This window comes from Misgurnus anguillicaudatus, chromosome 1 (genome assembly GCF_027580225.2).
Source record: "Misgurnus anguillicaudatus chromosome 1, ASM2758022v2, whole genome shotgun sequence".
NCBI lineage: Eukaryota > Metazoa > Chordata > Actinopteri > Cypriniformes > Cobitidae > Misgurnus > Misgurnus anguillicaudatus.
Window position 1 is genome coordinate 22,522,501 of NC_073337.2, and position 12,469 is coordinate 22,534,969.

Genomic DNA, 12,469 nt, shown 5'->3' on the forward strand with positions numbered 1-12,469 from the left:
AAATGTTTATAATAATAAAACTACTTGTTTCTATTCTCGTTTCCTTTACAGAGATTAGGATCATGGTTCAGCTTTCACCATCTCGGACTATGGAGACTCTGACACCCTTAGAATTGACCATGGAGATGGATGGCGGGCAGGGCAGCCCCAAATCGGACTCCCCTCGAGCACTTACAGCTTTCGAGCTCGCCCTGAACCCCTCCTCGACCACCTACTACGGCTACGAAAAGTACATTGAGGACGGCCTCATCTGCCTCAAGCACAAGATCCGGAACATTGAGAAAAAGAAGGTGCCTCGATTAATAATGCTTTCGATTTTGTACCTGTGAAGCTTAAATTGTAGTTGAGCACTGTGTGGCTTTTGATAGAAAACAAAGCTACTTTTTCCTTACAGCTGAAACTGGAAAGCTACAGCGAGAGGCTGAAGAAGGGAGATGCATTAAATCCAGATCAAATGGTAATCATTTGTCACTCTGCGCATTGCTTTTAATTCTGGGATTTGTTTTCATGTGAGTGACTCGTATGTGGCTACATTATAGGAAGCCGTGAAGAAGTACGAGGAGGTGGTGCACAATCTTAAATTTGCCAAAGAGCTGCAGAAAACCCTTGGTGCCCTCACACAGGATGTAAGAATCAGTCGCATGCACTCATTAAAACACTAAATTCGAATACTTAGCCTGGTCTACCCTTATTTCCTGGTTTTAGAGGGGTTTTGTGCCCACCAAAACCAGCTTAGGCTTTTGTGGTAACCCATAGTTTTTTTTTGTCAAATGGGGTCTTGTCTGCTGTAACGTAGCTGCTGAAGGCTCAACGCAAGGCTGTCCGTCAGGAGAAATTGATGAAGATTGAGGCAGAGAAGAGACGCCTGAGCTTGATGCTCCAGGTGCAATATGTCCTTCACAGTCTGCAGAGAGAAGATGTGAGGAGGAACTTCTGCAACGCAAGACAGCACTCCTGTTGCGTGTCCACACGGGATATGGAGAGTCTGTTAGATCTGGCATCATTGGTAGGATGCAAAAGAGACCAAACCATGAGGTTTGATGATATCTGTGATATCAATTACTATTACATTTTGATGAGGTGAAGGGCTAACATCTTGGTTTATTTTTTATGTATTTGTCTATGTCGGTCTTTTTAGTGTCATGATGTGGCTTGATCTTTTGTTTTGTGCTGTAGTTTGGACGATCAGATGGAACAGGCCGCTATTGTGTACTGGGAGCTGCTGGAGGGGCAAGAAAAATCAGTTGCTGGCTCAACATGTGAGTTTCTGCCTCGATTTGTGGCTCTACCAATTCGATGTTTTATTTTGTAGCTTGATCATCCCCCTATAGTTTTTCTAGACATTAGATTTATTTGTAATTTAAAATTTATTTTAACAGTGCATTTGATCTTGGAAATTTTACCATGCCTTCAATGCTTTGTGTAGTTTCTTTTAAACTCTTGACTTGGACTTTTAATCTTGATGCTTCAAGTCCCCATGTAGTCGATGATTTTATCCCTTAACTCATCTTTGAGCATCAAAACAGCTTATGTAAAATGTATTACCTGTGAGAATTTCTTCACGCTTTAAAACTGTAACACTACAACCTTGCCTCATTAGTATACGTGGATCTATGAATATGCAAATAAGTCCCCGCCTCCACCACAACACACCAGCATGGACCATAGATGTATATGTACATAAATGCTGCATTCGACAGTTCCGGATGATGATTTCTTTATGCCTTAAAATGGCTTGACTGTAACTCTACAACCTTGCCTCATTTAGGATACGTGGATCTATGAATATGCAAATTAGTCCCAGCATTTACTACAATGCACCAGCATGGACTGTAGCTGTATATGTACATAGATGCTGCATTCAACAGTTCCGGATGATGATTTCTTCATGCCTTAAAATGGCTTGACTGTAACTCTACAACCTTGCCTCATTAGTATACGTGGTTTATACCTTGCCTGATTAGTATACGTGGATCTATGAATATGCAAATTAGTCCCCACCTCCACGACAACGCACCAGCGTGGACCGTAGATTTATATGTACATAGATGCTGCATTCGGCAGTTCCAGATGATGATTTTTTCGTACCTTAAAAAAGCTTGACTGTAACTCTACAACCTTGCCTCATTAGTATATGTCGATCTATGAATATGCAAATTAGTCCCTGCATCCACTACAATGCACCAGCATGGACCGTAGATGTATACGTACATGGATGCTGCAGTTCCAGATGATGATTTTTTTCATGCCTTAAAATAGCTTGACTGTAACTCTACAATCTTGCGTCGTTAGTATACGTTGATATATGAATATGCAAATTGGTCCCTGCCTCCACCACAACGCATCAGCATGGACCGTAGATGTATATGTACATAGATGCTGCATTCGGCAGTTCCAGATGATGATTTTTTCGTAACTTAAAATAGCTTAAATGTAATGGGTATACTAGGGATGTCCGCCCGCTTATGCGCACTGTCCGCATGACATTTTCGTCATCAGGAGGGTCCGCGACGTCCATGTGCACAGTCCGCGTGCTATCCAAAATTTGAGACCGCGTGGACTGTGCATGTACAGTTGAGTGCATGCGCATGAAGATATTGAGACAGGACACTCAACTACAAACAATTATACAAAGGAAATAGACAGCATTTGCGCGCACACTATCATTTTTTTCTTGTTTATTTCTTGCAAAAACAGAAACTCTAGAGCATTTTCGTCACCATAATATTTGATTCCGATTCTTTGTGTTGTTGTTTGTTCTAAAATGTGTGTGCAATGGTAGATCGTCAACTTTTCTTCACCTATCCTAAATGTTTTAATGTACTGTAAATGTCACCAAATCAGTGCTGCCTTGACGGGCCTGGTAGAGTAATTTGAATAAAAATCATTTGTGTGGGGTACATGTTGAACGCGGCCATCCGTGCATAGCCGCGGGGAGTATACATGGAAAGCTGCGCTGACGCGCGCGAGCAGGACGCGGAAAATAGTATACCGCGGCCTTAACTCTACAACCTTGCCTAATTAGTATACGTGGATCTATGAATATGCGAATTAGTCCACGCCTCCTCCACAGTACACCAGCATGGACCGTAGATGTATATGTACATAGATGCCGCATTTCACAGATCCAGACACGCTTGCCTCATTTAGTATATGTGGATCAATGTATATGCACAAAAACATTATCCCACTATCTCTGGATAAATTATTATACTAACTGTTCTAAAGAGCACGTTTCATCTCGGACGACGCCGACATGTTTATTCTATGGCAGCTATTGTAGCTTCTCATTGCGTTTCGAAATTGCGCACATGCGCATGGCGTCACCTTTATCACAGATTCGAATTGACATAGGGCGGTCCCAACCGGGTCAAAAACTATTTCAATAAAATCCAGCGTTAACCAAGCACGTATGCAAAAATCACAGCAGCTCTCAATGTTGATATGAATATGCAAATTAGTCTCTGCCTCCCCCACAACGCACCAGCATGTGCGCCGCATTCGGCAGTTCCAGACATGCTTGCCTTATTTAGTATATGTGGATTTATAAATATGCAAATTAGTCCCTGCCTCTACTCAATCACACAACTCTGACACCATTCGAATTAGTCCCTGCCTCCACTCGGTCGCACCTGTTTGGACCGTAGATATATTTGTACATAGACGCTGGATTTGGCAGTTCCAGACATGTAGCTAATGGTTTTACAATAAATGTGATTAAGTTTGCAGTATATATTTTTAGTGTTACTTGTTCGAGCATTCACACTATTTCTGTGAAGCGAGCATGTGTTGCTCACACATGCAGAGTCGTTTCGGTGCTGCGTCCATACATTATGTCTATGGCTTGGAGAATAGTCATATTGTATTGTTTGACAGTAATAGATAAATTAAAATGCACAGGGTCAATCCACTACGTAATGTAGATTTTATATAGTTTGTATATTATGGACATGAGTTTGCTATCATGGGATGGCTGTCATTCTTCCACAGATAAGAACATGAAGGAGAAGCTGCTTCGACTCGTGGACTGTGGCTTTTTTGATCACATACCACTTCCTCAAAATGACAGCCATGAAAAATCTGAAAACCAGAAGGCTGATCCTCCATCCAGACCATGTAGCCTCTCCAGTGAGACTTGACTCATTTATTTCTCAATGAATGCACGTTTTTATTTTTCTTACACAATGATATATTTTTACGTTTTAGCTCTGGTGAAGCCGAGTTCAAAAGAAGTGCCTTTAAAAGAGGTAAAACAACTTCGAAACCATAAGTGTCTTTTTGTGCGATCACAGATGAGTAACTTCCAAATGATGGCAGTTTCTTAACAGACGGTACGCAGCTGAGACGGACGTCACGGTGCGAGGTCAGGGTGAGAATACCCCACCCCGTACTTGGAGGGATAAGTTTTTGGCAATGAAGGAACGAGAGCCACCAGACTCATGGGAAATGGAGTTTTCTGATCCCATGGAAGCCTCCAAGCCCACCATACAGAAGCCATACAAAGGGGCAGCAGGGATGATCCCCAAGACTCCAGACATTACAAAGAGGCCTATGATTGAATCCAAAGAGGTAGAGAACGGTCTCAAACTATTGATGCATATATGGTGACAACATTTCTAGAAAATTGCTTTGTTGTATGCGTTATATTATGCTTTTCCAGAAACGACAGAGGAAGGGCAAGGGGGATCAAGACTGTAAACCAGTAAGCTGTTTAGATCATTATAATCTCTGCACTGGTTTAAAGTCTTGGAAATTAAAATGGGGATGTTAATAAAATTCATTGCATCCAGTTATATCTTTAGGGAACAACTTTGTACAGAAATTGACACTCTTATTTACATTTATTTTCAATGGCATTCAGATGCCTGTTGCGGTGGAAGTCTTCAGCTCTCCGTCTCAGTTACCTAAAGACCCCGTTCAGCGCAAACAGCAGCTGGAGTCTCTGATGGACCAGATCTCTGGATCCTTCAGCTTCATGCAGGCACTTTTCTTTAAAACTTTCCATAGTTTGTGGCTTAAAGGGACACTCCACATTTTTCAATATAGGCTCATTTTCCAGCTTGGATTTCATTCGGCCGATCTCTGGGTCTGGCGGTGCCATTTTTAGCATAGCTTAGCATAATCCATTGAATCTGATTAGACCATTTAGCATCGTGCTCAAAAATAACCAAAAAGAGTTTCGATGTTTTTCCTATTTGAAACTTGACTCTCCTGTAGTTACATCGTTTACTAAAACCGAGGGAAAATTAAAAGTTGCGATTTTCTAGGCAGATATGTCTAGGAACTATACTCTCATTCTGGCGTAATAATCAAGGACTTTGCTGCCGTAACATGGCTGCAGGAGGTGCAATGATATTGCGTAGTGCCTGAAAATAGTCTCCTGCTATTAAAAGTTACCCAGGGGACTATTTTCAGGTACTACGCAATATCATTGCACCTCCTACAGCCATGTTACGGCAGCAAAGTCCTTGATTATTCACCAGAATGAGAGTATAGTTCAGCCATATCTGCCTAGAAAATCACAACTTTTAATTTTCTGTCGGTTTTAGTACACAATGCAACCACAGAAGAGTCAAGTTCCAAATAGGAAAAACATCGAAACTCTTTTTGGTTACTTTTAAGAGCGATGCTAATGGTCTAATCAGATTCAATAGATTATGTTAAGCTATGCTAAAAGTGGTAACGCCAGACCCGGAGATCGGCTGAATGGATTCCAAAATGGTAAAAATCAAATGTTTAACTCTAGGGGAGCTGGAAAATGAGCATATTTTCAAAAAAGTGGAGTGTCCCTGTAAACAAATTTGACTTATCCCTGCTTAAGAGACTTCCATTATCTTACACTGTGTTCAGGAGTCTCTCTTGGATGGGGAAACTTCCCCTGGTAGCTGTCGGACTAAGAAAGGTCGGCCGTCTCCTGGATCCTCTACTCCTATTGGTACCAGCCACACCTTTTTAGACCACACCCCCTGTATGTACATGTATGTGCGACGCATGTTAACCTGCCATTCGATTATGTTTCTAATATACAGCACAAAGGGAATTAACAAGAAGTCCATCAGATATTCTGCCTCCGTCTCAGCGTGTAAGCGAATCAAATGCACTCTCTTGACAACTGAATCCTGATGTGATGCCTTTTTAATAAATAATTTTGATGTAATCGTAGAGCACTCCCTTAAGGATTCTGCTGTCTGGGGAAACTCAAGGCTGTTTGTCGAATGGAGACCTGTCTATAACTGGCTCTGACCTCAGTCTGCACAATGAAGATACTCCACAAGTAAGGAGGGGGTCACACTTTTACCCAAATGATATTTTATGTTTAGTGATGATTTGCATTTGAATTGTAGTTCAGAATACTGCAGGGGGACATAATCTTTCCCAAAATAGCCACAATGTGAATCCTACCTCATATCATACTGTTGATTATTAAGGTAACGTTTTTCCTTGTTTGTCTGTAGAAACAAATCGAGGGCTTCACTTCTCCACCTTTGTACCGCAGAGGATCATCCATCACAATCCCCCTGGAAAACAAGAGCTCTGTACAGGTTTGGATTATCCACATTAGTAAATGTCCAAATGAGTTTTTGGTTAAAGAAGTTATAAATTACACCATAAATGTGTTTATACTCTTGAAAGGATGATAATTTACAAGATTCCTGGGTGTTTTTTGTCAGGCAGGAAAGCAGACGTTATGCAATGGAGTATCAACCCCTATGCAGACGTTTACGACTCCACCTAGTTGTCGATCCATCAGTCCAGACAACAGTTTCCACAACATTCATTCTGTAGGCAAAATGTTGGTTGCGTACAACTCTTCTCAAGCTCTGAACTTGCATTAAGCTCAAACTTTCCTCTCTTGGTCAGGTGTTCAGCGTGTCCTCTTTGCCCATCAGTAAGAGCTCAGAGATGAAGTCTGATGAAAGTGGATTTTCCGAATCCATGCATCAGAGTTACACTACAGCTAAAACCTCGAGTTACTCCACAGCCAGCACCCAAACACCACCTGAACTGAACCTGCCTGAAGATGACCTCCAGATTGGTAAAATGCATATATATTCAAAATTAAATGTAAGGCTTATCTTGAGCAGCACAAACACAGTCGTTCTGTAGGCCGCCATTGTTGTTTAGGTGGTACTCTTGCTTTAAAGGTGCAATGTGTAACTTTTTAGAAGGATCTCTTGACAGAAATGCAATATAATATACATATCTATATTATCAGTGGTGAACAAAGACTTTACATAATAAACTGTATTGTTTTTATTACCTTAGAATGAGCCGTTTTTATCTACATACACCATGGGTCTCCTTACATGAAAGTCGGCGCCATGTATCTACAGTAGCCCTAAAGGGACAAACTGTTTTATGGTGTGTTCACACCAGCCACGGAAGTCAATGCAAAGACGCGAATAGTAAGCGCACGTGGCGAATTGAGCGTTGACGCGTGATCTGCGCAAGTAGAAAATCTTAACTTTAGCTGACTTCTGCGCCGCGTTAACCAATCAGGAGCTTTCTCTAGCAGTGACGTGATTACAGGAAGCGAGCCGAGGCAGAATAACAAACCAATGGAGGACAATCATCATCGCTATATGAGACATCTTTGTCCTATTACAGGAATTGAAAAGGTCTTGTTTGGAAGTGAGTGAGGAGGTCGAACAATCTGGTAAGTTTACTCATTTTGAGCTATAAGCCCCTCCCATGATGCAAATTTGCACGCGAATGGCTGGAATGACTAGAATTTCACATGCAACTTTCACGCGCGAATGAAGCCAGAAATGTCAAAATGTTCAAGCGTCCAACTATGTTCGAATAACGCGTTTTTGCCGCCTCTTCCACGTCTGGTGTGAACGCACAGTTACAGAGTGCATTTTGTCCCTACGTTGTCTTAGATGACGACATGTTCGTCTGGTGGAAGCTACCGTAGCTTCTCGTTGCGTTTCGAAATTGAGGTTGCTTACAATCTCACAGCTAGATGCTGCAAAAAATTACACCTTTAACACATGCGCATGACGTCACTTATCACAGATTCGCATTTACATAGTTTGCATGGAGATGTAAGGTGTTTTCAAAACGTTGACCTCAAAACCAGTCGTAAAAGTTTGTCACTCTTGCTTACCAATTATGTGTGTCCTTTCAGAGGGCCAGTACCAGTTTGAGTGTCCGGTCAGTGCAGGTGGTCATGTGTTCCCTGCCTATCAGCCACAGTCTCGTCTGGGTCAGGTCAGCTACCACCGTGGGACAGCGAGAGGTATGATGCGTGCAGGCAGGGGTTTGCTTCACTCGTACAGATCACCTGGTGGCTTCAGAGGTACCTTTCCCTTTCTGATTCTCTCTTTGTCCTTCACACAATTTCTCCATTTAGACTTTCACCTTGATATCATCTTTATATACCACTTACAACATATAAGAACATCCAAACGTTCTTGCATGAGCTTATTTAACATTTCTTCAAACTTTTGGGCCCAGGGGCTTATCTGGTGGAGGAGGAAGACTGTGCATGGACGCACCTGTTATGTCTTATGTTTTGTTTTTGTTCAAGCTTAACATAAAATTTTTGATATTTACGTTGCTTTGTGGTTTATTCAAATAATCATAATTAATTGGACTTTTGCTTAGATATTTTTGGTAGGTTTTTACCTTTGATTTGTTTCATAAACCCAACTTGTAGGTGGCTATGAGGCCTACAGAATGAGTGCGCGTTCTCCAGGAGGGGGCTTCATATCCCAGACCCACAGTGCACACAGAGACCCCGCACCTGCTCTTTATGTGCCAAGGGTAAGACTTTGGGATAAAGCATGTTTTATTATTTTTACTGTTTTAATAGCATTGTAATTTAATAAAATGTTGTGCATTGTTCTAACAATTTTTTTTGTTCTAGGAAAATGGATATCAGCAGAACTTCAAACGAGGTGGATGCACAGCAACGCAACGAAACAGTGGTATAAGAATTTACTTATACAGTCTGTACTAAAGACCCATTCAGACCGCCAGCGACTTTCTCTGCATGTGTTGCCTGTCTCTTTTAATAAGGTTGTTAGGTTGTTTCCTAATCCTGGTTGTCATAGGAATGGTTATACTGATGATGTGTGCTCCACTGCTTTACACTCATTGGTTGCTGCTCCTGAAATTTACTGATGATTTGCATATACTTTTTTCAACTTTGTCATATTGCTGGACATGCCCACTTCCTGTCGGCAACAGATGTCACTGAAAGCTGCCAAGCTGAATAACTTAACGGTACATTCAATGGGACGAAAGCTTTAACGTTTGATGAAAGGCTTGTCTGAAGCGTGGCCAATAGCCAATCACAGTGGCTGCAACACATGCTCCGGTCTTCCATAAACGTAATTGGCTGGTTCTGGCTAGGTTCTTTGCATAAGGCGATCTGATTGGCTGACGCATGCGTTGCCGCTTGAAAAGTTGAGAAATGCTCAACTTCTGCTGCGAGCAACGGCAGTGACGCGCCGCCGACGGATCCACAATTCAGTTCGGCATGACGTCACCCATTAAAAGTGAATGGGAAGCGTTAGCGCTTACGCCCCGTGTGAACAAAGAAATGTACATGACCCGAATCCCTTTTTACCCGAACCTGACATGCATGAATAATTTTTAGGAACCGACCCGAAACAAACCTAAGAAAATTGGGCCCGAGTCCGACCCGAACCAGTGGCAATTTTTTTTACCTGAATGTAAACTGCACTGTGTGTGCAGTCTGCAGCCCTGCACACATCAGTCAGACAGAAAGAAACCCCGGTGGCCTCGCAACAAATTTGGCCAATTGTTTTACTTTGTTTTCTGATGACAATACCAAGGTAACTACTAAAATGTATGTTTAAAATTGAGTGACAGGTGTGTCTCAATGAAAATTAACCTGCCGCAAGCGCTCTTGGCAAAACTTGAGGGGTTGAAAAAGGATATCAACGCACACACGCAAGAGTTTGGGTCGTCTTAGGTCTGTTTGGCAAAAACAATTTTTGCTATGAACTGATGCTATTATTACACCCGACCCATGTCCGAGGCACATGTGAAACTTTTAGACCCGAACCTTCTTGGGTCGAATCTAGGTGGACTTTTAGCTGGGGGGTCTGAATGGGGCTTAAACTGGAAAATGGTAGTGTTTCTAATACTTGTGAAAGTAACTTTTATATAAATTAAAATAAATAAAATAATCCATGGTCTTTATTTTTCAACTCAACAGCTGGTTGGAGTGACTCATCGCAGGTGAGCAGCCCAGACAGGGATGGAGGGTATCCACTCGACTCTGGAATGAGCGACACCCTCTCAATCGCACCCATGGAAGTACCCATCACCCCCCAGGGCCCCCACACGCTCATGCCTGTTCACGTATACCCACTTACCCAACTCCGCGTTGCTTTCTCCGCCGCCCGCACTGCCAACTTCGCACCCGGCACTCTCGACCAGCCAATCGCCTTTGAGATAATGCACACCAACCTTGGCGAAATGTTCGACACGGCCACCGGGCGGTTCACTTGCCCTGCTTCAGGCTCTTACGTCTTTATCTTCCACATCCTTAAGCTGGCTGTTAGCGTGCCCCTGTACGTCAACCTCATGCGCAACGACGAGGTGATGGTGTCCGCATACGCCAACGATGGAGCTCCGGATCACGAGACCGCCAGTAACCACGCTGTCCTACAGCTGTTCCAGGGAGACCAGGTGTGGCTGCGGCTTCATCGTGGCGCCATCTATGGCAGCAGTTGGAAATACAGCACCTTTTCTGGTTTCTTACTGTATCAGGACTGAACATCTATCTCTATAGTATAGGCACAAAAAAGGAGGATGGGACATTTTGGATCTATTGAAGGTTCTAGTTACGCTGCGCTTTTGGTTACGCATGGTGCAACCGCATGTTTGAAAGTTCACGTTCAATAGTTCAAAGTCAGTGTGGAGGCCAATGTTAAAAGATTGCTCCTAAATGTTTACATTGGGTTTATTCAGGTTTTGTAATACAGCGATTTGAAAGGCTTTACTGTATACAGATGCACATGCTTGTAACCCAAAGTAGCTGCATTTAAAATGCACTAAATTGCAAATCGTACCATTCCAGAAGCGGCTGGGTTTATTCTGGTGTTCGGTACCTTGTATTCTTGCCTGCAGATTTCGTTTCTCAGCCATAGAAAGGTCTGGTGTCCTTGTTTATTGGGTCACAAACACATGCATAGGTCTGCAAGAATTAAAGATTTTTTTCTGGTAATACTTGACATGTTAAGCACTTTAAAAAATGACTTTGTGGCCTTGTTGGGTTTTGGGTGTACGTGTGTATCTGTGTTTGTATGCGTGTATACTGTTTGTGTCATGCTGAAATGACTTGAACACTGACTCGTGTTAAGCCAAAATGGCTCCCTCTTGTGCCTGAATAAAATTGTGCAGTTCACTTCTCTGGTGTCCCTGTAGTTTGTGCATACAGTAAAAAAGTTGCTGAAAAGTTTCTCATTTGGATTTTGAAATTAAGTTATTTTTCCCCACACAACTCCCATTACAAGTTAACATTATGCCTAAGTCCTTTGAAGACTACGTTTACACAACATGCATTCTGGTTTCATAATTGTGCTCTATTTAAAGACACTTGGGGTGGATTCCTGGACAGGGCTTATATTAATCCAGGACCAGGCCTTAGTTATATTAGGTCATTTAAGTGGTTTTTACCAACAATCTTAAAAAAAAACAACTTTTGTGCATTTTGAGACAAAAGTTAAAACCATAGCACTATATGTATAAATTTATAATATATGTATAAATTTCTTTGTTGTGATGAACACGAAAGATGATATTTTGAGAAATGCTTGTAACAAACCGATTATGAGCCCCATTCACTTCCATAGTAGGAAAAAAGAATACTATGGAAGGGAATGGGGCTCATGAACGGTTTGTAACCAAATCGTTCCTCAAAGTATCATCCTTCGTGTTCATCAGAACAAATACATTTTATACAGGTTTGTAACAACGTGAGCGAGAGTAAATTATAAGAGACTTTCATTTTTGGGTGAAATATCCCTTTAAGATATGTCAGCACAAGGTCATGCAATTTAGTCTGGGACTAGGATAAACCGGGAAACTGCCCCGGCCCTTTGTAGTGTAAATGGTGCTAGTAGTGTTCACATAATGTAATCCGTCGTAAAGATCTAAAACATTAAACGTGAATTCCGCACCTACCATAAAATCGTGCGTCAACTGCACCGCCATATTGGACCAGGCAAAACCGCTTGTCAATCAGTATTTTCGAGTTCATGCGGCGCCGCAAGAACTCACAGGCGGATGACGTTAACGTACCGCGAAAGCCATTCTAAATCACACGTGTTCGAATGATTTTTCGAGTCGCTCTCGCGGTACTTGGATGTCATCCGGTGCTTGTTCTTGCGGCGTTGCGTGAAATTGAACCAGGTCGAGCATGGATTTGGCCTGTTTTTTGTGTATGTTAGTTCTTGTGTTTATTGTATATGTGGAAATGACAATAATG

The 12,469-nt window shown here is 42.1% G+C and overlaps 1 protein-coding gene across 3 annotated transcripts in view; it reads left to right on the forward strand.

Annotated features, from left to right (window-relative positions):
• The window catches only part of caprin2 (caprin family member 2), a 12,163-nt gene extending 777 nt beyond the window's left edge, over positions 1-11,386 (forward strand). Inside the window, exons 2-21 of one of the 3 annotated variants that reach the window (XM_055190980.2) lie at positions 52-290; positions 395-457; positions 540-626; positions 797-1,035; positions 1,177-1,259; positions 3,991-4,116; positions 4,207-4,247; positions 4,318-4,569; positions 4,661-4,702; positions 4,862-4,981; positions 5,851-5,935; positions 6,030-6,082; positions 6,164-6,274; positions 6,456-6,542; positions 6,672-6,782; positions 6,862-7,036; positions 8,132-8,302; positions 8,663-8,769; positions 8,873-8,933; positions 10,193-11,386. In XM_055190980.2, the coding sequence (XP_055046955.2) occupies positions 63-290; positions 395-457; positions 540-626; positions 797-1,035; positions 1,177-1,259; positions 3,991-4,116; positions 4,207-4,247; positions 4,318-4,569; positions 4,661-4,702; positions 4,862-4,981; positions 5,851-5,935; positions 6,030-6,082; positions 6,164-6,274; positions 6,456-6,542; positions 6,672-6,782; positions 6,862-7,036; positions 8,132-8,302; positions 8,663-8,769; positions 8,873-8,933; positions 10,193-10,755 (2,805 nt within the window). In that variant the 5' untranslated portion in view covers positions 52-62 and the 3' untranslated portion in view covers positions 10,756-11,386. Of the gene's footprint in view, positions 1-51; positions 291-394; positions 458-539; positions 627-796; positions 1,036-1,176; positions 1,260-3,990; positions 4,129-4,206; positions 4,248-4,317; positions 4,570-4,660; positions 4,703-4,861; positions 4,982-5,850; positions 5,936-6,029; positions 6,083-6,163; positions 6,275-6,455; positions 6,543-6,671; positions 6,783-6,861; positions 7,037-8,131; positions 8,303-8,662; positions 8,770-8,872; positions 8,934-10,192 lie in introns of all 3 variants that reach the window. The other 2 variants (XM_055190978.2, XM_055190981.2) reach the window with 2 other exon arrangements.
• Positions 11,387-12,469: the final 1,083 nt, after the last annotated feature.